At 36.7% G+C, this 22,740-nt stretch overlaps 1 protein-coding gene and 1 pseudogene across 1 annotated transcript; one reads left to right on the top strand and one right to left on the bottom strand.

Annotated features, from left to right (window-relative positions):
• The first annotated feature begins 737 nt into the window (after window positions 1–737).
• LOC122357945 (cerebellin-2-like) lies at window positions 738–2,937 on the top strand. Its single transcript, XM_043257629.1, has 3 exons — window positions 738–1,006; window positions 2,134–2,271; window positions 2,346–2,937. Exons 1-3 carry the CDS (start codon window positions 832–834, stop codon window positions 2,630–2,632), a joined length of 600 nt encoding a protein of 199 aa, XP_043113564.1. The 5' UTR covers window positions 738–831; the 3' UTR covers window positions 2,633–2,937.
• Window positions 2,902–22,376, bottom strand: LOC122357935 (annotated as a pseudogene).
• Between the last annotated feature and the right edge of the window lie 364 nt (window positions 22,377–22,740).

The following is a 22,740-nucleotide window of genomic DNA, read 5'->3' as shown; positions in this document are numbered from 1 at the left end:
ACATTACAATGAATGAAAAAAAGATCAAAATGGATTATCTAATTCCTTAAAATCAAGATGAAACATCCCCTAAATGGAACTCAGGTGTCAGACCTGGGTAGTTTACAATTCAATGGGAACAGAAGGTAAATTACATGGAATAACACACAAGTAAGAAAATTTCTCCGAAATCTTCAAATCTTTGTTACCTTAGTTTTCTACTTTTGTAGAAATGAGACCACTGTGCCAGTCTGAGAAATTTAAAATGATACCAGACTTCACTAGCATTGACATTTTCATGTAATCATTTTGAGTAAAAGGGAAGATGGGTACAGGGGTATAAAAAGAAACAAATGGGCAGAAGAGAAGGCAGTTTCTTGCACCTCTCCTCTGTGGCGTGTCTTGAAGATGCCTTTGTGTTTGCATTGTCAGTTTCTCAGAAGATGAAAGTATCTGAGGTTCTTTCATGCTTACACAGCACCCATAAAGGGGGATGTATACACTCCGTTGCTGGAAAAGAAGGATGAAGAGGATGCATCTGTCCAGATTATTGTTTTTTTTTTTTTTTTTGACAAATATTAAAACTTGATAAACTATTAAAACAAAATATAAAAATGGATGAACTTGTGAAGCTGATGATATATGCTTTTAAGTCTCCTTTTCCTGTTTATTTGGGAAAATGTAATCCAGCATTATCACAGTGTTTTATCACTTCCATGTGACTTACACCAGTTATTGCTTCAAAATGTAGCTTTTGCAGTCCAGAGTCTGTTTAAACAATTACGCAACTTGTGGTTTTTAAGTCAAAGAGTATTAGGCAGTTGATAGTCTACAACATTGGTACCAGACAGAATGTTGATTTTTATAGCACTAGCAGTTTTAATGCTCAACGTGTGGGCTAAAGCAGCAGATGATTTATTTGTACCAAACATAAACATTCTCAAAGAACTGGGGAAAATAAAAATCATGGAAACAAGGATGGAAGCTATGGAGAAGGAAATGGAGCGACTAAAAACAGAAAATACAGGTAATGTGACGCTGTTTACAAATGTGTTTTGAGAACAGAGGTGTGATCATACATAGCACAACAAATGATGTAAAGAACAAAATGGATAACCTAATAAAACAAAATGAAGGATAATGTGTACTACCATAAATTTTTGCTTACTATTATATACAGTTGTTTATGTACATATTTTATGTCTTAGATTCAAAAGTGGCTTTCTTAAGTTTGTAATCGCACAATGCAATATCAATAAGACTCTGATCCAGCAGAATGTAAAGCAGAACTGGACAAAATAATAATGATGTTTAATTTAAACACTGTTGAAAGTTTATTATGAGTAATGAAAGGCTCATATTTTGGTTTTGGGAGTTCCCAACAACAGGTTCATGCAAGCACTTTCATTGTATAATAATACGCATGCATTTTAATCTTATGTCGAGTTCAGACTGCAGATTTTAGCCCCGATTTTGACTCCCCGACATTAGATCATCCAATTTTGAGAAATGCCCGACAAAAGTCCGACATCGCCGGCAAATCGGTGCTCGTTCACGCGAGCGACTATCACACAAGTGTGAACTATCAAAGACGCGATCTGAGAGAATCGCCAACACCCGTGAGATATTTGACATGCTAAATATCCTAACCTGTCGGTGATTTAAAATCATGCAGTGTGAAATATGTTCGGACTAAAAAATAACATCATCGATAACCTACAGCCAATGAGAGCAACATCAAGGGCTGCGGGGAAGTTGGGGAGAGTTGACACCCAATCCTTGCTCCTCGCGTCTCCCTAAACATTTCCTCTTCCACAATCTTCTTTTCTTTTTCTTCTTTAAACTGAAAATGAGCGTGCATGCATTTTTATGGAATGGTTCTTGGGGCTACCTTTTTTAACAATAAGGCTTGGCGTGCTTGATCTCGTGTTGTTGAAGGATCACGTGACAAAAAAAAAAACTACTGGAAAGTAAGGGCTGTTGAGAATTTAGCTTTGCCATCACAGTAATAAATGTAATTTATATATTTTTTTATTAAATAAATGTAGCCCTTAGAGACGTATTTTAAAACATAAATCTTACCAACCCTAAACTTTTAAACAATAATGTAGACATGAGATTATCTGTAATCAAATTTCTATGTTTACATTTCAGTTCCTAAAGTGGCTTTCTCTGCCTCTCTGTTGACCTCTTTCGGACCACAAAGCGTTGGGCCCTTTAATGATGGTTTACATACTCTGATTTACAAATACATCTTCCTTAATACTGGAAATGCCTATGATCCAAACACAGGTAAATGAATTCATATAGTATGTTTCTGTAACATTCACAGTTGATCGTGTCTAATTAATTGTTCTCTGATACAGGAATCTTTACAGCACCAGTGAGGGGAGCTTATGCTTTCAGGGTCTTCTCTAAGGCCTTTGGAAATCTAGAGAGAGCCGCTACTACAGGCCTGTTTAAAAACGACCAGCATGTAATTTCTACACATGGACATCAAGCAAGCGGTTTTATCAGCTCTTCAAACGGAGTCTCTCTACTGCTAGAAGAAGGGGATAAAGTGAAGGTAAATCTCTATCCTGGACAATGGATTTTCGACAATGGAGAACACCATCACAGCACATTCAGTGGACACCTGCTTTTCCCCCTGTGAACCTGCAGATCTTTTATTAACCCAGAAAAGCTTTTTTATACATAAATGATGTACAACCCTTAAAAACAAATGTACTGACTTAATCAAGTGGCAGTCAAATTTATATAATACCATCAACATGAATATTCTTCATATGGCTTAGCTTAATTATTATTATTGTTAGTGCAAAATGCTTTATGCATGTAAATGTACAGAATGCAACATTACAACTGGTGGGAAAAAAAAGATTATGAATGTACGGTTAATGGCATGCAACATGCGACGGTTTCCTTTGACTGATATTTAGTAAATCAACCTTTCCATGACAGGAAGTACAGCTGACCCTGTGTATCAGCACAAACAAATTCCTTCGGGTCACGTGGGTTCACCTCCAGCACCTTGACAGGGCCTCCACAAACAAACATGCCCACCTGTGAAATACAGAAAATGAGCAAACAACAGAAAGCAGACGAAATAAACACTGGTACACACACACACATAAAAGCAAGAGTTAAAATACCTGTTTCTTAGTTTGTCTGTCCCACAGTTTGACCGTTCTGTCATGGGATGCTGAGATGATGAGGCTCTCTGTAAGCCGCAGAACACTCACTTTGTCTGTGTGCACCTACAGACCAGTCACACAAACAATCAGAAACACGTGATTGACATATGATCATATCTATGAGAGAATATGAAGATACTTGCCGGTCTTCTCTGAGTCCAGGTGGACAGGTTAGGAGGCTGATTAAACCACATGTTCCCTTTACAATCACCACACACAAAAAAATCTGCAGAAACAAAACAAGCAAACTGTATTTTTCAGTAAACAGTTCACATAATGACCACTATGGGTTAATGGATTATTGTTTGTTTGTTAGGGTGTTTTGGTAGGGTTAAAACCACCACGCAATCAAAATAATGTAATATATTTTACAATATTTTATTAAAGCACATAAACACAGCTATGGTCGAACAGGCCTGGAAAACAGAAATGGGTTTAGAAACTGACTCAGAATGCCTTGGGAGCATACATGCTTGATCAATTAATGCAAAGCATAATCTGACACAATTTAAAAAAATAATTCTTTGCCTTGAACAGAATGTATTTATCTTCCTTGAAAATGTATTTTCGTGTATTAAAACGCTGTACCGTTCTGCACCGCTGCAGCTGTGATCCAGGAGCTGACCTCTGCTGCCCTCTGGATTGTTGTTGGCCTCCCCATCTGCTGTTCCTCCTCCTGCTGTTCATCTATTTTCTCCTCTATCTCAGAATCCTTTGGCTTCTTCGTTATCGCACAATCACAAAAGGTTAAGTAGAAGTCTGAGCCATTCGGATTCAGAGACAACTAAAAGACAAATAATTGCAGATTATTTTAAGTTTTAACTGTGAATATCAATATCACGACAATGACAGATGAACTTACAATGAGGCCAATGTACAGATCGCCCTGTTTCTGACCCAACAGCCAAAAACTCTTCCTATCATTCGCCATCATGCCAAGAGGACATACTCTTCTTAACCAGCTACAATAAAACACACATACTGTAAATTTATTTTTTTATTACCCAGTAAAGGAATGTTATTTTTCAGCATGGAATAGAGACCTTCAGGTGGACATTACTGTGGATGAGTACATTTACATTTACATTTAGTCATTTTGCAGACGCTTTTATCCAAAGCGACTTACAATTGAGAGTACAACAGCGATTCATTTTTTTTGAGAGACAAACAGACAGAGTAAGTGCTTATAACACCCAGTCACAGGGAGTGTTCAAATTAGTACATGCCAGAAGGGAAGGAATAAACAAGGGGGAGGAGAAGTGAGACAGAGACAGTGAGAGTATTTTTTTTTTTTTTTTTTTTTTTTATGAGTTCTGTGGGGAGCATGCCTTTTAGCTCAAACTCAATCTACTGATACTAGGTTTAGAGTACTACAATACAAATGGATGATGAGGACATACATTATCTCTGTTAAATTACATAGGATTAATTCTAACATTCTGGATAGTTGTACAAAATGTAAAAATTAAATTGTTACATTGTTTCACTGTATGTGGGAGTGCAGAGAGCTGCAACTGTTCTGGTTCTTGGTGTGGTCTGTGAAATGACTGGAGAAAACAGGACAGCTTTTATATAAAAATTGTGGTGATTACTTACTTATAAGCTTCTTTAGTTGAGGTTTTAGTAGAGAGCACATCAGTGACTATTCCACCCATATATACTCCAAACAGACTGCCACAGTTATATAAAAAGCTCAAAGGAGAATCCACTTTGTATGAAGACACTTTATCGAGCCTGGAAAAAAACAAAATAATAATAATGGATAAATGGCAGATATTAAAATCTATGCTTTTTTAAATAAATTAAATAATAAATAAAACAATAAAAATTAAAATCAATTATTTTAAATTTGAGCAAAGAGAAAAGGAGTTAGAAGTAATTACCCCACAATGCACTTCTTGGAGTCCCGCTCCAGTTTCCAGACACATACAGAGCAGTCGCTGCAACTCACCGCCAGCTCGTCGTCAGGCATCTCAGTGACCGCACATAAGCTCCCATCACTGACCTTCAAACAACACACACAGAGCTCTACACTCTGACATTTCCAGATGAAAGACTTTGTATTTGTATTAACAAGTAATAATTATAGTTCTTGATTACCTTCTTCCAGTAAACCATTGAATTCTGAAGCCATATCTCTAATCTGCCTGTGTCATAACCACACACCATGAGATCATCAGTACCCAAGAAACACAGAGCTCTGACACTGCCCTTCTGACAGCGAGGGCTTTCTGTAGATTAATGTATACAGAAAAGGCAAGTTATTAATACTAATCAAATGCTACATTTGGATGCATTACTTTTTACAGGAAAAAAAAAGTGTTTAAGTGAATTTTGTATGATTTTAGATGATGATTTTTTGACCATTTGCTGTACCCATTGCTGTGACGATGCTCCAGGACCTGAGGGAACGATCCACTGAGACAGTGAGGAACTCTGGTGGTCCATCCTCTTTACACACTAAAGACTGGATTTCTGCACTGTGACCGTACAGAGTACTGTGATGCTGTACCTGTGAAAACAATTGGTTAGAATATATTAGGAATTCACTGGTATTCAAATTCTGGATGATGTAGATAAGATGAGAATTATTTTTAAATTTGGTATTGGGTAAAAATTTACACAGTACTGAAATTCTTTGCTTTCTCTTATAAATAAAAATAAAACACTTAAATTAAATATCAACTGATGACCTGTATGGTCTCAATATATTATACTTGCCTAGAATTAATCTCTGGAAATTATTTAAACACAGGTTTTTATGTAAATAAATGAATTATTAATGAAAAAGCTGTTACCTGCAGTGGATGCCAGAGTTTAACAGTGCCATCTTCTGATGCTGAAGCTACCAGTAAGTCTTCCGGTTTTAAATTCTTTTCCAGATCTGTGTGCAAAAAAATGGTTTTGCTATGATTTTTTTTCTATGTGAGGAAGCTACATATCCATATTTATCCATTGTGTGTATTAGTCAGTGCACCTGGCTGAGAGACAACAGTGCAGTGATGGAGACGTGACTTGTGGGCCTGGATCCTGGTGATTTCTACCCCTGATTCCCACTTCCAAACCATCAGCAGTCCATCTGTAGAGCCTGACATTACATACTCCTCCTAAAGACATTAAAACTACGTAAATATTAACAGCTTACACTTCTGTTTGTCTTTTCAATATGGCACCGCTGTCTTACCCAACAGCACAATGTGCTCAGAGATGAACTAGAGAGGATCTCTCTCAGCAAACGTCCTGTCTGGATATCCCACATCCGCATCTTACAGTCACTGGAGCAGCTGAGCTGAGGTGTGAGAGAAGTTTTGTATTCAGTTGCAGTCAGAATCAGTAGTTAATAAAATGATAAAATAAAAACAGCACTTTGTAAATGACTTTCTCACCACAGCAGATGATGTCCAGGCACATCCTGTAATCCAGTCTCCGTGGCAATTAGAAATGGTCTGGGAAAGAACTGGAGGAAGCGACTGTCTTCCATATCATCAAAGCCTATTAGAAAAGAGTGGGTTTAAAATGAGTGTGACAGAAATGTGGTGTTTCCTTCCATTTCTTCCAGTAATACATTCTCAGTGGAGAAAGTACCTGATCTTTCCCTCCTGAGAGCAACTCTTTCTCATCAGGACTGAAGGCAAGGCATGTGACCCCTCCATTGTGACCTCTCAGAATACACATCACCTTTGGGTCAATCCAGGGCTTAGAAGTCAAATTATTCTTCAACCACAGAGCAATAGTGAAGTCATCTAAAACAAAAGGAGATTTTAAATACAACAAAATATATTCAAAATACTTAGAAACATACAATATGAAATAAAATTACATTAAAAGATCATCCCAAAGGTAATCTGAATGTAAAAATAAGATCAAGTGAGTTTGCAAAAACTGTTAAACATCTGAAATATTTTGCATACACTGACCAGACGCAGAAGCCACGCAGGTAGAGTTTTGTGCCAGAGCGAGAATAGGTCCCTTCTGCACACCAAAAGATCCTATCAGCACAAGCTTTTCTGGATTATCTCCTTGTCTTTCCCAGACTCTGAGACGGTGATCCATGCCCCCCGACATCAGCAGCTCTGTTTCTTTGACCTTCATCCACATGAGGCAGAGCATGGACACTGGGAGGTCCTTACTGGACCAAACCTTCTCTCCTACAGTACAAAGCATTTTGGAATGAGATGTGCTCACATTACTTAAGTTCTAAAATTTTTTAAAACATTTTTTTTATGTTGTGAGAAAGTGTGCAGGATGACATGAGCACATTTGTAAATGCTGGATGTAAACATTTATTTACCTGATTTCCAACTGTAGATTCTGATACGATTATTCTGGTAACCCACAGCAGCGTATCCACCAGTTACAGCCGCACATAGAGCTTTAGCTTCATCTTCATTTCCACTTTTGGTGTGCTTTTGCAACAATTGATTATTAATTATTAAAATATAATAATTAACTATTAACAATCATCTTTAAAGGTGCTCAACTAACATTACTCTAATGTCCTGAAAGAATTATGAGTACTTGCAAGGCAGCTAAAGAATAGTGTTGTCGTTCTCAATAATGTTTAAGCTTTGGTTCTGCAAAAATAAAAATCAGTGACATATTTGCAGTTTAAAGAATTATATAATTGGATTCATTTAGAAGACAATTTTTCACCAATATTTAATATAACTATATTTTGTGTGATTTAATAATTTAGGCTCCTAAATTTTACAGTAACTAACAAAGTTAAATAAAAGCCTAAATATAACAAAAACATGTTCAGGTATAGACATTTAGAAGATCAATATTATTTATTGTAAATTATTTGGCTGAATTCATTACAGAATTGAAGGATCAAAAATGGCATGAGCAGTAGAAATATTAAATATGCAGCAATTCTAATTTTAGAAAATGAAAGTACCTTTTCTTCTCCCACAACAGCAACAGTTTTCCCAAGACCACCAGACCATACATGAACCTAGACAGAAAAATATACAGTCAATAATAAATGTGTTTCAGGATGCATGGCAGAGTGAATCACTTTAACAAAATCTAAGAACTGAAGACTGTCAGATAATGTTCCTCACCACACTGTCATGTCCAGCGCTCAGCAAGAGGTTTCCTCCCTGCAGGAAGTTTAGTGACTGCGTGGAGCCGCGGTGAGCATGATAACTTCCCACACAAGAAGCTGCTGTCACCGACCAGAGCCGCACTTCTCCTGACAGACAGCCTGAGCACAACATGAAGGAGCAGGGAGAGAAAGACACACTCCGCACCGAGCTCTCATGACCTAACAGAGTCTAAGGAGAAGACAAATTATTTTATTTTATTTTAATAACATGTCTTTGGTGTCATTCCTCACCGTAACGTTCTTCTGTTCAAGCCAGTTCCACAACCGAACGCCTCCATCCCAGCATCCCACTGCCACGAGCTGACCCTCAAGGTCAAAGTTCACACAGTTCAGAGGAGAAGGATTCATGAGAGAAGCCACTTCTGTGCTCTTCTGCACTGACCACACCTGAGTACAGCCACATGAATGATGAATACTTCAAAACAACAGCACAACACCACATGTAGTTCAGAAATAATCAGAGCTTTTTTCTTGCTTTTACCTTCAAATTTAAGTCTAGTGAGACAGTAGCAAAGAGTTTTCTGTCTGGACTGACATCACATCCTGTGATCTTGTTGGAGTGGGCATTCATATGGCCAGTTCTTAAAGTGTTGAAATATTTCAAAAGTTATTCATATTTTATCCATTTCCTTTTTTCTTTTACTAAGTACACTCTACTTTTGAGTTAAAAAAAAAAAAAGTTACCTGCAACCACTTGCAACATCCCACACCTCCACCTGCCCATCAAACGAGGTTGTAGCCAGAAGTTCCTCCCCAAGGAAGACACAACTGGAGACACCATCACCACTGCTCATCAATGACTTGATCTCCTGTTTTCAAAAATGAATGTAAAAAAGTCAATTGTGATTTCTCCTAAAAACACTGACTATCATAAAAGATTTCCTTTTTTATGCTTAACTGTTACCTGTCCAGTCTCTGTATGCAGGAGGTGAATTATACCCTCTCCATCTCCTACTGCCACAAGTTTTCCATCAGGACTCACAGCCACACAACTCGGCTCAGAGTGGAAGGTAAAAACTAGTTTACTAAGCAGAAAAAAAAAGTAAAAACTGTCGATAAACAACTGTTGCACACTGTGGTGTCTATAAAAGTGTAAGTCTACAACATTAAATTCAATGCACATTCAACATTTTTGAATCTTTTTTTTTTTAGGATTATTTTTTTTTTAAGAAGGCTTATATGAAATATTGAAAATTTTGCATAAGCACATTTGTGACATTTACTTGTTATATTTTAAATAGCATAAATACTCATAAATACTCAATAATACTCACTCATTATTAGATAACTAAAAGCAGTATTGATCTGGACTTATAAATGACTGTTTAAACTTATATGACAGTAATACGCTATTAAGAAAAATAAATATTAGTACCCGGCTTCGTTTTTTATGGCATCTGTGCAGTTCATCCTTTTTACAGCATGCACTCCTCCATTTCTCATCATGCTTTCTGCCCACAAATGGGCAGAGCTGTCACAAGGTTCATTAAGAGCCGTTTGTACAAAGAGAGCAGGCCACTGGGAGAAGAGAAGGCTGTGACGCTTCAGAAAACTCAGACAGTCTTTAAAATCCTTCATGTTATCTGAAAAACACATATGAATTTGGATTTACCACATAAATTGTGATTTGTATATTCAGTACACATTCTAACTCATTGAGGACACATTATGAACATGAAACTATTTTAAGTACTTTTTCAAGTACTTTGGTTTTTATAAAAAAATACAACAACAGAAATGTAAAATACCTGCTGATCTTTTAGCTTGCACCTGATTGGTCTCATATTTTTGGCCTTAATGGATAAAAGGAAAAACAATCAATACAATCTATGATATATAAAGAACATACTACTGTTAAAATTAAAAGCTTTAAAGCTCTCTTACCAAACAAAATGTAGGTTTCCAGAAGTTGGTGAATAAGCCCCTGCCGCACATTAGCATAGAGGAAGTAGTAACTGGACAGCAGAAAACACAAAGGCTCCCACTGATTACTGCCCATCTGAGCACAGAGAGAGAAGAGACATTTCTGAGTTTTATAACCTCACACTGGTCTCTGAAGCTGAACTATCCAAGAAGAGAGCAGGAGGACACTGACCAGGTGTGCAGGGAGTTGAGACAGAATATCAGCATCAGAGTGAAGAAATGTGTCCTTCCCCTGAGGATTTGACTGCACCCAAAGGTGAGCTGGGAAAAAAGGTTATCAGATTAATTAGAGAATGTCTAAAACAATGGTATTTAAAAAATAAATCTTGTGTAACCACATAAATTCTCATAAATAACCGATATAAGATATACATTTTTTCACACATATACACACACACAAAAAACTTGCTAAAACCAAAGCCTTTAAGAAATATTGTATAAAACAAATAAAACGCATCATGATTTACTTGTATCTTGTTTTACCTGCAATTATCAGATGAGCTCTGGTTCTACTCTCCTCAGTAGACAGATACAGATGTTCAAAGGCTGACTTCACCTCTGGATGGGTCAAAATTAGGAGGTCATCTGAGCCTTGACCATGGGACGGTCCAATCAGGCTACATTAGAAGAACGACCAAACAAATTATTCCTTGTCAAAAACAATAGTTTCTCCTTATGTCTTTATATTATTTCACCGGGCTGTACCTGTGCAAAGTTCGAGCCAGCTGAGAGAATATTGCCATGGGAACACGGCTCTCTGGATGCCTTGCTATATGAAGAATTTCCTGCCAGGTCACCAGCCCACCTCTGGAGTTTAAATCGTTGCATATGTTCAGTATAGTGTAGAGAGAACTCTCCCGCAGTCCTGTGAAAGAAAGTAATTACAGACATATTTATACAAAGTGATTCATAAAATAAAAAAAAATAAAAATAAACAATTTTTTTTGTTTAAGCTTTTGGATTCTTTGTGGTAACTACTGACATTTCTAAAGGTATGGTCAAATTTACATTTGTACACTTCTTTGTCAAATTTTAACTTTCAGTAAAGTCAGTCATTTCAATTCAAATGCATGCAGAACATCAATGAATTACTTATTTTTTGCAGAGCAATAAGCACAATGTCTTGCACCATTGTAGCTGATGGCAAGAGTAGCTAATTGGTTCTTGTGGAGCAATAAATACTAGTGTGTTTACCAGCAGAGCTGATGGCAAGAGTAGCTAATGCCCATCCCAGTCCTGCTCTGCAATATTGATCTTGCAGCCTCAGCAGACTGTGCTGCACCAGCTCACCAAGAGACTGAGGAAGAGACTGGAGGCTGTCCTTCATCTAAATGACAAACTCCATTATGAATATTATGCTCAACTTTACACCTCTTTTGCAAAATAACATTGTGGATAACTAAAAAACATGTTAAAAATTATTTACCTTCTCAAAGGAGGCATAATTCTTAAGCTCCTCACAGGCCAAATGGAGGTAGAGTGGACTCACAGAGCCTTTCTTCATCAGCAGCGTCTGAAGCTAAAGGGGAAACACAATGATAATTGTACTAGATGTGCCAAAAATTTATTTCTTCGTTAAATTACTCAAACAGCAAATAATCAGGTTCACCTGGTTATTGAAAGCAGAATCGCTCAGTTTCTTTCCAAACTCAACAAGCTGCTTCTGGACAATCTCCTTCTTGTCAGGTAAAGATAGCTGCCCCAGGGGAAATGACACGGTACCTTTTCTTGTGCTAACAGTGTTTTGTAGGGATGATTCTGAAGTAACACTCAGGACCAAACAGACACCCTGAGAGGACAGTGACAGACAGATGAGAAAGTTTATTCATTTGTAACTTCACTTATTTACAGTAAGTGTGTGTTTTCATGCGTGCATGTTCCTCTCTCTTACTTTAGGAATGTGCTGTGGGATCCATTCTGACACCTTTTGACCTCTACAGTCATGGATACGGTCCGCCCCATCAATAAGCAATGCTAGTGGCTCTTTGTTCAAGTTCAAGTGGAAGTCAGACAACAAGTCTCTGTAGTGCAATAAGACAATAATTATAAAATGACTTTCATGAAACGATGCATTTTACATCAGATCCTTCCTTACTTATAAGATGTGTTTGGAGGCAACTCCACATCTTCTTTTCTTTTCCTCATCCATTGAACAAGACAGCGAAGAAGCTGCTCAACACTGCAAGCTGACTGGCTAGCATCTGTAGAGTAGGATATGACATCACACAGAGGGGCTTTTCTGTTTTTGACAGAGGATTTGAGTGCCTGGGCCAGGGCAGCCTTAATAAAAACAGATGACACAGAGATATTTAGATTAAGATCTTTGTTCAGAAAGATTAATACCCGAGAACAACGTTATTTATAAAATGTACAGTTACCATGAACACAGTCTTTCCCTCTCCAGGATTTCCCTCAACCATCAGAATTCCTCCTTTTCGCTGACATTCCTGAACTTTTTCTGTAGCCAAAGAAATAAGTTTTGCCCTGCCGTGAAACTGCTGCTGTTGGGCATCCTGATGTACTTCCTGCTCCTTAATTTTCGTGTCCACATCTTCATGCATCTCCTACAAAAAAACTAAATTATATTAAATATCAATTTGAATAGAATACACTTTTTAAAATGCTAACTTAATGAAATAAGTGAAATATATTAACAATTTACTTTATTTTAGCAAACAAAAAATATGGAAGTGCTGAATTAAAATGTATATATTTACCATTTTTTAATGTAATTAAATTTTTATTAAACTGCATACTCTTATCTATTTATCCATGATTGAGTGGCCCCTAAAAAGAAGAACTCCTAGTCTGACCTCCACAAAAAGCTGCTGTATGGTTTCCCAGATATCCTCCAGCACTGCCCTCCTGAATTTCTCCAGATCTTTCAGATAGGGCTTTCCATCCACCACCCCACCCCATTCACAGGGATAACTAGGAGAATATGAAGCAGTGCAAACGTAAAAACAAGAACACTCACTGTGCTGACAAAACAAAGGAACTAAACTCACTTTTCTGTCACTTTGAAGTCGTTGTTCTGGATCCATGTTTTTAAGCTGTTCATTTTAGCTTCAGCTTCTTTGGATTCTGCCACAAAGTCTGTCCTCCATGCCACTGGCACCGAACTAAACATACAAACACATTAAAGTAGGTCATGTGATGTACTGTACTGTACTGTATTTACTGCAGTTGATATTTTCCATTATTTAATTCGTAGGCTGTCGTCAGTCAACTACAAAATGAATTCAATCAGCAGATAAATAATAAATAAATGTATACCTGGTGAAACGAGGTGACCTGAAGTAGAAGAACATGCGGCTCTGGGCAGAGTCTGGATACAGAGCTTGAAACTGTCGAATCTCCATTTCAGTGATGGACAACCCATCAGGTTCAGAGTTCAGCTGGCAGAAAGAAGCATGAAAACACTTCTTATTGAGCACTTTTTATAAAATTAAATTTTTTTTTTTTTTTTGTGCTTCCCCTCAAAAAAATCTGTGTTGTGTAGAAAGGTGTTAAATATCTTTACTTTTAATCTTTAAATACTTTAAATAATAATAGTAATTTCATATCCTCAAATTTCTGTAGCGTTTAAATTTGCCTCTATAATTTACCTTGCAACCTTCTGGTCAACATTAAGTCTGGTTAACATTAAGCATTAAAAATAAAACATTAATCACCTGTATCACACTTCTAAAAAAGCATCTATCAGACAAATAGACGTAATTACCCAGCTGTACTGAGGAAGCTCAGTTAGGGAGGGGCGGGGCGGCACAAGGCCGTATCTCTCTCCCAGAATCCCGAGCAGCAGCTGGCTGCGACAGACCTCTGACAGACAGAGCTCCACAGCACGGTTAGACTCCTCCTCTGTGACGCCCCAGCGCAGCTCCACTTCCTGCAGGTAGAGGTAGTGAGGAGCGGCTCGTCTCCTGAGCTCAGGAAACACACTACGCACAAGAACATCCCTCTCTGCGTGCATGTCTCTGAACGTAGAAGAGATGAACACTCGCACACCTTTCCATCTATGAAAAGAGAGAAAAGAGACTGATTTATTAACTATTTCCTGTCTGGTTTTAACTGGAATATATGCTGGACCACAGTCACCCAACATAAAGTGACTGACATTTTACTGTAACAAGTTTTTTTTAATAGTTAAACCTAAACTTTGGTGTTGCTGGGAGTGAGAGGACTTCAGCGGTTCTCTCAGGTTCAGTTTTTTGACCCTGTGGTGGCGGGATGTTATAGACTCTGTCCATGTGCTCCACATGCTGCAGCATCCTCGAGGAGCCTCTCTCTGAGACAAACCTACGACCACAGAACAACTCTAATGAACATCTGAAACTCCAGCCACTGAATAGATTCACAAGTAAAGTAGTAAGAAGTAAAATACATTGTTGTTTACAAAGCATATCTATTTTATATAAATGCCATTCTTCCAAACTTTCTATTCATGAAAAAATCTTTAAAAACATTTATCACAGTTTCCACAAAAATATTTAGCAGCACTATTTGCAGCATTAATAATTCTAAATAATTTTTCTTGAGCACCAAGTTAGCATGCTGACATTTCTGAAGAATCATGCGAATGCTAAAACTTCAGCACTGCCTTCACAAAAGTTACATTTTAAAATACATTCAATAACATCCTTTATTTGTGTATTAAAAAAAAAGCTTCTTTCAAAACATTACAAGCTTTTTAAAAGGTAAATACTAGGTAGATCCTACACTAGCTCTCATTGATAACATGAGAATCAGCTAAAGATCTTACTTCAGGATCTGCTCACTAAACCCCCAAAGCTCTATAATGTTGGAGCTCAGTTTGTATTTCAAAGTATAAACCGGAGACCTGTTCAAAACAAATAACACAAGATTTATTTAAAACTACTGCAACTTTTGTGATATTTCTGCTTTAAGCGGTAGACATTTTAATGAAAAGATATAATATTTCAGTTTTGGGAATTGAGATAGAACAAGTTTCACAATACATACATTTTTCTGAGCAGCACACGTATCACAACAACATCACGGTTGATCTGTCGGTAGTTATTAATCGCTGCCATTAAATCTCTGTCAGTGTAGTAATTTTCAAACACAACTATGCGATCAAGCTGTGGAGAGAGATATTTTAACAGACATGTTATATGCAAAATATTTTTTAATGCCTTCTGAAATAACCATAATTACAAAACCTTTGTCTTCTCTTCACTTTGCTTAGCAAAGAATGCTGAAAGGGATATGCATTCAGATTGTATATCGTAGTCATTCAAATCCTGAGAAAGAGTGACAGAGAGAAAAAACACACAAAAAGATGTGACATTGACACTGATTTTACTTCATAGTGCTTTGTTATACATTTAATTATTGTTTTAATTTTTAAGTGTTTTATTTTAATGTATATATATTTCAATACACAGAAAAAAATGGAAAAGGGGCTATTAGATTCACTCAGAAATGAAAATTCTGTCGACATTTACTAATCTGTATAAGTGTATTTGTTTTGTTGAACACAAAGGAAAATATTTTGCATAAAGTTTGTAACCAGAATGTTTTGGGTAACCGTAGTCTTTTGTAGTAGTAAAAAAAGTTCCATGTTAAATCAATGAGGACCCAAAACAGCCAGGTTACAAACTTTCTTCAAAATGGCAGAACTCGAGGGTGAGTAAATGATGACAGAATTTTCATTTTTGGGTTAACTACTGCTTTAACAAGTGTATATTCACAATAAAAGGGAAATTCTTACATTCAGTTGTTTCATTGCATGTCTCACATTATCCAAAAGCACATCAGACTTCAACTTGATTGCCTGGAGGCCTTTGTGGCTGAACAGCATGACTCGGGAATCTTCACTACAGTAGTTAATCATCATGCACATAAGCATTGCAGCTTCTTGTACCTGCAGAACATATAGTTTACAATAGGTTTCATTTATACTAGAAGCCTAATTTCTAAAATGTAAGACGAAAATTTACAGTCCCTTATATATACATAAAGGTACAACTGTACTGTGCTGATAAATTAAACAGTAAGATTCTGTTAACTGACCGATGCAGAGAGTTTATTCTCATCGATGTCTTCGGTGCTTTCAGGGGGCAAGCAGACACTATCAGCACCCCTCCACTTCCGACTCTCTGAAATGTCAGCATTATACATCACAAGAGTGCGTCCTGGGAGAGGCGGGATGTTGTACTTGCAGGACATCTGCACAGCTTTTTCCAAAGCACAGCAGTACTTGTTCAGAAGCTCCTGAGTGTACATCTTCTGACTAAAAAAATATGTAATATATATGTAAAATAAACTAAACATTTAATATATTTATATTTAAAAATGTTTTCTTTAATATTATACTAAATCAGCAACACAAACTTCGCTTTTTTTAGGAGATTGCGTTTGATACTGAATAGGCGGTAGACAAAGGGAACGCTCATTGTAATCCTCAGTCTCTTGCGTGCTGTTGTTTCCCATTTGTATTGGCGAAATCTTTTGCTCTTCGGCAATTTTTTAAGAACTCTGTGCAAGATCTCTCTGGAGCTTGGCACCTTGACTACGGGTCCACCAGCTGAAAAAGGAGAACAGGTCAGTCGAACATCCTCAGGGGCACATCTATCGAAGACACGATTTGAAACAGAAACCTGTTTTAACATAAATATCTTTGCTGTCACTTCTGGTCAATGTAAAAAATTCTTGCTGAAAAAAACCCATTAATTTCTTATCAAATAAATTACTGATCCCATAGCAACGGTGGGGCATATTTTACTCTTCATCTCATATAAATGACCTGCTGATATGAATTTGCCAAGCAGGGCAGGATTATGGATAAGTATTTATCGTTTTCCTGCTTAACAAATAACCTTTACCAACCTCTAATATCAAAGAAGTTTATAGATTGAGACTTGAAATCCTAACCATAAAAATCCTGACTGGTTGATAAACATGTTGATCCAGGTACATCCTTCATACATAAACTTACCAAATTTATGAAGCTCCAAAATTATTTTATATGCAGAAAGGAAACAGAAAGGAAACTGTCTGCTCTGGATTACAGCATTCTGTAAGAAGAAACACACTAAACCTGTAAATGACTTTTTCATCATGTTATATACCTTTCAGTGTTCAAAAGACTGAATTAAGAGACACTCACTTTGGAGGTCAGTCTGTTGAGGATCTTAGTATGATGTTTCTCACTGATGCCCACAGAGATCATGTTCCTCAGGTTCCTCAGCATTGTCATAAAAGGAAGAGATTTTCCATCTGCAATTACAAAAAAAACACCATACACTTATGTCTGAGTAAATAATCAATCTATAATCCAGTTATGGACCCAGTGCATGTCCTTCTTCCACACCGATGAGTTTCTCCCAGGTGGCAGCTTTGTTTCCCTCCTGACTCAGTTTGCATTCCCATGTGTCGGGCTGCTTAAGTTTCATTGGCTTTCCAGCTCTCTCTCTCTCCCAAACCCCACTAAGACCGCTGCGAGAGAAGGCCTTCAGATCACTCGGGTATCTGCATGCACAGACAGACAATCAACTGGACTGAGAAATATAGTTAATATAAAACATTTTTAGCTAAAAACTTGCAGGACTAACTTCTTTCCCAGAATGGCCATAACATGTTCTGCAGGTTCTTTGATGTGAAGGAGCTTTATCATTTTCTTGATATTGAATTCACTCTGTTTGTTATCCTTAGCAGTATGATTCTGGTTCTCCAACTGCATCACAAGATGTTCAGTAGTGACATAATGTGCAATAGTATGCAATATCATAAAATAGAGAATTAAACACAACAAAGCTCACATATTTTTTGAGAATGGATTCGCGAACTCTGACTAGATCACCCCACTTTTTCCATTGTGAGATTTTCTGAAAGAAGAGGGGTAAAAAAAAACAAAAAAAACCTCAACTTAACTTTATTCATATAGCACCACTAAAACCATGATAGTTGACCAAGGAGCTGTACAATAAATCCAATATCATCAGCATCATACAGCACAGAAAAGACCAGACACAGCACAGTTACTACACTTAAAAGCCAGAGAAAAAACAGCAAAAGCTAAATGTACTCTCAATTTTAATTTATTCTAGGGAACATCTAATAGTTTCTGGTTGGATGACCTAGAGACCTTTGAGGATTGTAAACAGATAACAAAGCAGACAATAACCCATTTTTAGACTTAAAAACTATCATTTTTAAAAATCAGTTCTGTTTTGAATTGGAATACAATGATATATTAGTACTGGGGTAATGTGCCCTTGTTTACACAAATGCCACCCTCAGATCTGATGACAAAAACACAGCAGACTTTGCAGAATCAAGAGTCAGTAAGACATAATTTAAAACTTTTCTACTATAAATTTCTACTAGAACTATAATTTTCTACTAGTGCTGTTTTTGTGGAATGTTTTCTTCCTAAAATGAAAAGAAATCTAGAAAGAAATTATGTATTCATTATTGTATGTTGGTAGGATATGTGCAACACTAAAATATGGGGTTCAAATTGTCTTGAATGTCTTTAATACTGAAATAAACAGAAATTAAAAATTTAAAAGTATATTGAAAAAAAAAGTAAATATTTTTTCAAGAAGAATTTTTGTGATGTCATATTTGTGAAGCTTACTGTGTATGTTTTGGTCTATAATAATATACATCATTTTTTATTTTTGACATATTACCTCTCCTTTCTTTTGTTTCTTGTTGTGTTTGCAGCGATGCTTCCGTGTATTGTATTTCGCCAGCTGATATTCAGTGAACTGCTTAAATTTATCTGACAGAGCTTTTTTCAGGCAGGAAGGTAAAGATTTACTGAAACACTGCACAAAAACATTTAAAAGGCATGAAAAAACTAAAGAATAGAGTAGGCGCAAAACAAAATCCTTATTTAAACTACCATGATAAAACCATATTCAACATATGAATACGGTATGAGTACAAATATGGTGATAATTTCTTAAGAGCAGTAACATATATTAAAACAAATATTAAAACTCACCGTGCTATAGATTCTTGCCACCTCCAGCCAATCAGATGGCAGTTGTACAGCAGCACAAAAATACCTTCTCAAATGCGGCTTAGAACCAGGCAGATGGGCCGCCAGTGCCAGCAGGAAGTTGGCTGTGATACGAATGTTTAGTTCCTGCCTAGTATACACCGCAACCTAAAACCAATACAAATACACAAAACTATATGTTAACACTTGACAACATAGCCCCCACACACTCACAGAGTCAAAAAAAACCTTTAGGAGAAACTCAGGGTCTTCTGTGGTAATCTCTGTGGCCAGAACCTTAATAGTGACCCACACACTTCTCTTCTTATCCCAGTCCTCCTGACCCGGGGTACAGTTTTTTTTGACAACGGAGCAGCACACCATATTCAGCAGGTTGTTCTAAAGGTCAAACAAACAAACTGTCACATTTAGTTTTTTCACATTTTACAATCAACCATTCATCTATCTGGTGTAAAAATTATTTAAAAAATTACATATATCATTCAAAGCTATGGGGTTTTATCCTTTGCAGTACAATTCTGGTTCTCCAACTGTATAATAACATGCAGAACTGCATCATAGTATGTGCAGTTGTTCAGTAGTGACATAATGTGCAATAGTAATTTGTAATGTTGTGCAATATATAAAAAAAAAAATCTAATTAAACACAATCAGAAATTCATCTATTATCTGGAGTAAAAATTATTATAAACATTATTCAAAAGTCTGGGGTTTGGTTGCTGAAAATCCAGTATATCCATTACAGAAATAATTGTTTTTTCAAATAAAATTAAAATGAAAAGTTATCTAAAATTATAATTAATTTTAAATACAAATTAGAATTTACAATATTATTATTTTTTACTGTATGTTTTGAGCAAATAAATGCAAGAGACGTCTCTCAGTCAAAAAGGAACTCTTTAATTAAGCAGAAGAAACCTTAGGTCTTAGGCTATACTGGAAGTAACAAAGTCTTAGGTAAAGTCTTCAGGCAACCAGGCTATCAGAATGAACTACAACTTTATTATACAGAGCATATTTTTCTTTTTAAAAACAAATGTAACATGCTCATGTGTGCTGAGTGTCTAAATATATTCACAAAAAAATACATATTTATTTTTAGTTTTATAAGTATAGCCAGCACATTATTAACTATTACTTAGGATCACACAAACTCCTAAACTGTGTTCATTCACCTCACCTTTCTCTCCCTCAATTCCACAAGACGCTCATCCTCGCTTGCTTCAAGCACCCCAAACTCTTCAAGAGGAGCTACAGTCTGCTCCCCCTCTCCATCTAAATCCATATTCAAAACAGGCATCTGGTCATCCTCCTCAGTGCTTTTATGTATTGCATCCTGTTAAGATGTACAGAGTAAATGTAATTAACCATATATACATTTCCCACAAGAAAATTAGGAAGATATTTGCATGTTCATGCAAAAATTAATCGCTATATTATGCTGACTTAATGATAATGTGTTTTCCGTGAAGCCCTGGAATAGGAAATTTGGTTGAAAGTGTTGAAACAGATTATGACCTCAAATCTGAACCATCCATAAAATAGATCCTCTACGTTTAGTGCTTGAATCAAATTTCGGCAATTATTGTGTTGTTTTAATTAATAAATATAAATGTTGGGTAAATGAGTAAAAGAATACAAGGCTCTACATTAATTCACATACAGTTTTACAAAGCAATATAGGAAATCATTCTATACCTGTCTAGGCTCCTCGCTAGATGCTGCTCCCAGCAGCCCTTCAGGTGAGAAAAGGATGTCTTCAGCTTCTCTCTTTTCATTTGAAGGTGACTGATAGGAGCAGACAGGTTGGGCGGCACTGGATGACATTTTGGAGTAAGAGAGTAAAGGATTATGGGAATAGGAGGAGGTTAGAGAGGATGGGACTGGAGGATGTAGTGAAGGCTTCATTAGGAGGGTATTCTTAGTGCTCAGCAGCGAGGAGGATGAGGATAGTGAGCTCTTCATTGTGGATGACAGAAGAGAGGAGGTGGTCATGGTGGAGGACAGGCTGGTTGGCTGGAGCGCTGGACATTGTGAGGAGATGGAGGTCTGTTTGGCCCAGGATGGAGATGTGTGCTGATGCTGGGACAACACTGAGGGAGCTTGAGACAGAAAGTGATTTTCCAGCCTTGAACTGCTATAGTTTTGTGGTAGTGTGCCATCTGTGTTCACCTTCAGGTCAGTCTGAAGGTAACCCGAAGCCTTCATACCTGCTTTTCTGAAGAAAGACCAAGAAACTGTTTTTCTCTCCATAGACATTGCAAATGCTAAAAGTACAGCACCAAACTGATTTTGATTTTGAAAGTTGTGGTACAAAAATGTACCACAACTTTTCTTTCAAAATATTTAATAAACTCGAACTGCAATGACATGATCATAATTTTAATAAAACAATACATGTACATATATTTTTTGAAGATAAAATGCTAGGCTACTATATCCTGGTAACATTTTAAAGGACTCTTTTTATGTTTTCTATAAGAACATACAAGCTCTAATAAGTTGTATGTTTCGGTATTATCTTATGTAGGCTAATTCATGTATTACATCTACTTATTAAAATTATTTATGGTTTTAGATCATTTGCCTCTTTTAATTAGCCCTGCTAACAGCTAACAACGTCAGAAAAACAAAATATCTAGGCATGTACATGCGTGGAGATGATGATGGGCAAGCAGGAAATATTGTTTCAACTGAATCTGCAATTCCTGTCAGATTTTGTGTCAGATTTAAAGCTGATGACAATACAGTACAGTACTCAAGAATCACTAGCGTTGATAAGTACATGCGTAAACAACAAACGCAGACAATTGTGGAAAATCAAAAGCTGCCTCCACTCCTGTCCACCGCGTTTATTAAGCATCAAGCTTCTTTACGTACTTACGCCTTACTGGAACTATACATCTACATCCGTTCTTCCAACTACTTTCGCTCCCTTCGGACTGGAATCGCTATACGTTTTAGAAAGCGCCGTAAAGTTCACTTTGCAGCCAGTGCACAAATGGGCCACACCTAGTGACCCTGTAGGACAAAGTCCTCTAATTTAGCTGATAACCCACAATTACTTTTTTATGGTCATAAAGGTGCACAAACACAATCACAAACGTAGACAGTCTGATACTGCAGTACTTATTGACACTGCCGAGCAACACTGTTGAAAATAAACCCATGCACCATTTTTTTTTTTTTTGATTATTAACGTTAAGTGATACACGGTTCATCCATTCAGAATTGTGAATAAAAAAAAAACCCAGAAAACAATTCACCTCCACGCTTTGTAAGTAGTCTATAACCTGTGAGGTTTAGAATGCTCGTCACTACCATAATGAACCGAATATACGCGCATTTAACTCGAAAAATTTCCATATTTTTCCTATTGTCATCCTAATAGATTCCTTGGATCATGCCGAGAACACTGATACTAATTATACCATAGCTGGCTGATCTTTCTGTCAGTAATTTTGATTTATGTTGAAAACCTACTTTTCCTAACTACTAACTACTATCCAATTTTCAACAAATTTGGCTCATATCATCTT

Source organism: Puntigrus tetrazona, chromosome 2, assembly GCF_018831695.1.
Source record: "Puntigrus tetrazona isolate hp1 chromosome 2, ASM1883169v1, whole genome shotgun sequence".
Classification (NCBI taxonomy): Eukaryota; Metazoa; Chordata; class Actinopteri; order Cypriniformes; family Cyprinidae; genus Puntigrus; species Puntigrus tetrazona.
Note: the sequence above shows the minus strand (reverse complement) of the source record. Positions and strands in the feature narration are given on the sequence as shown.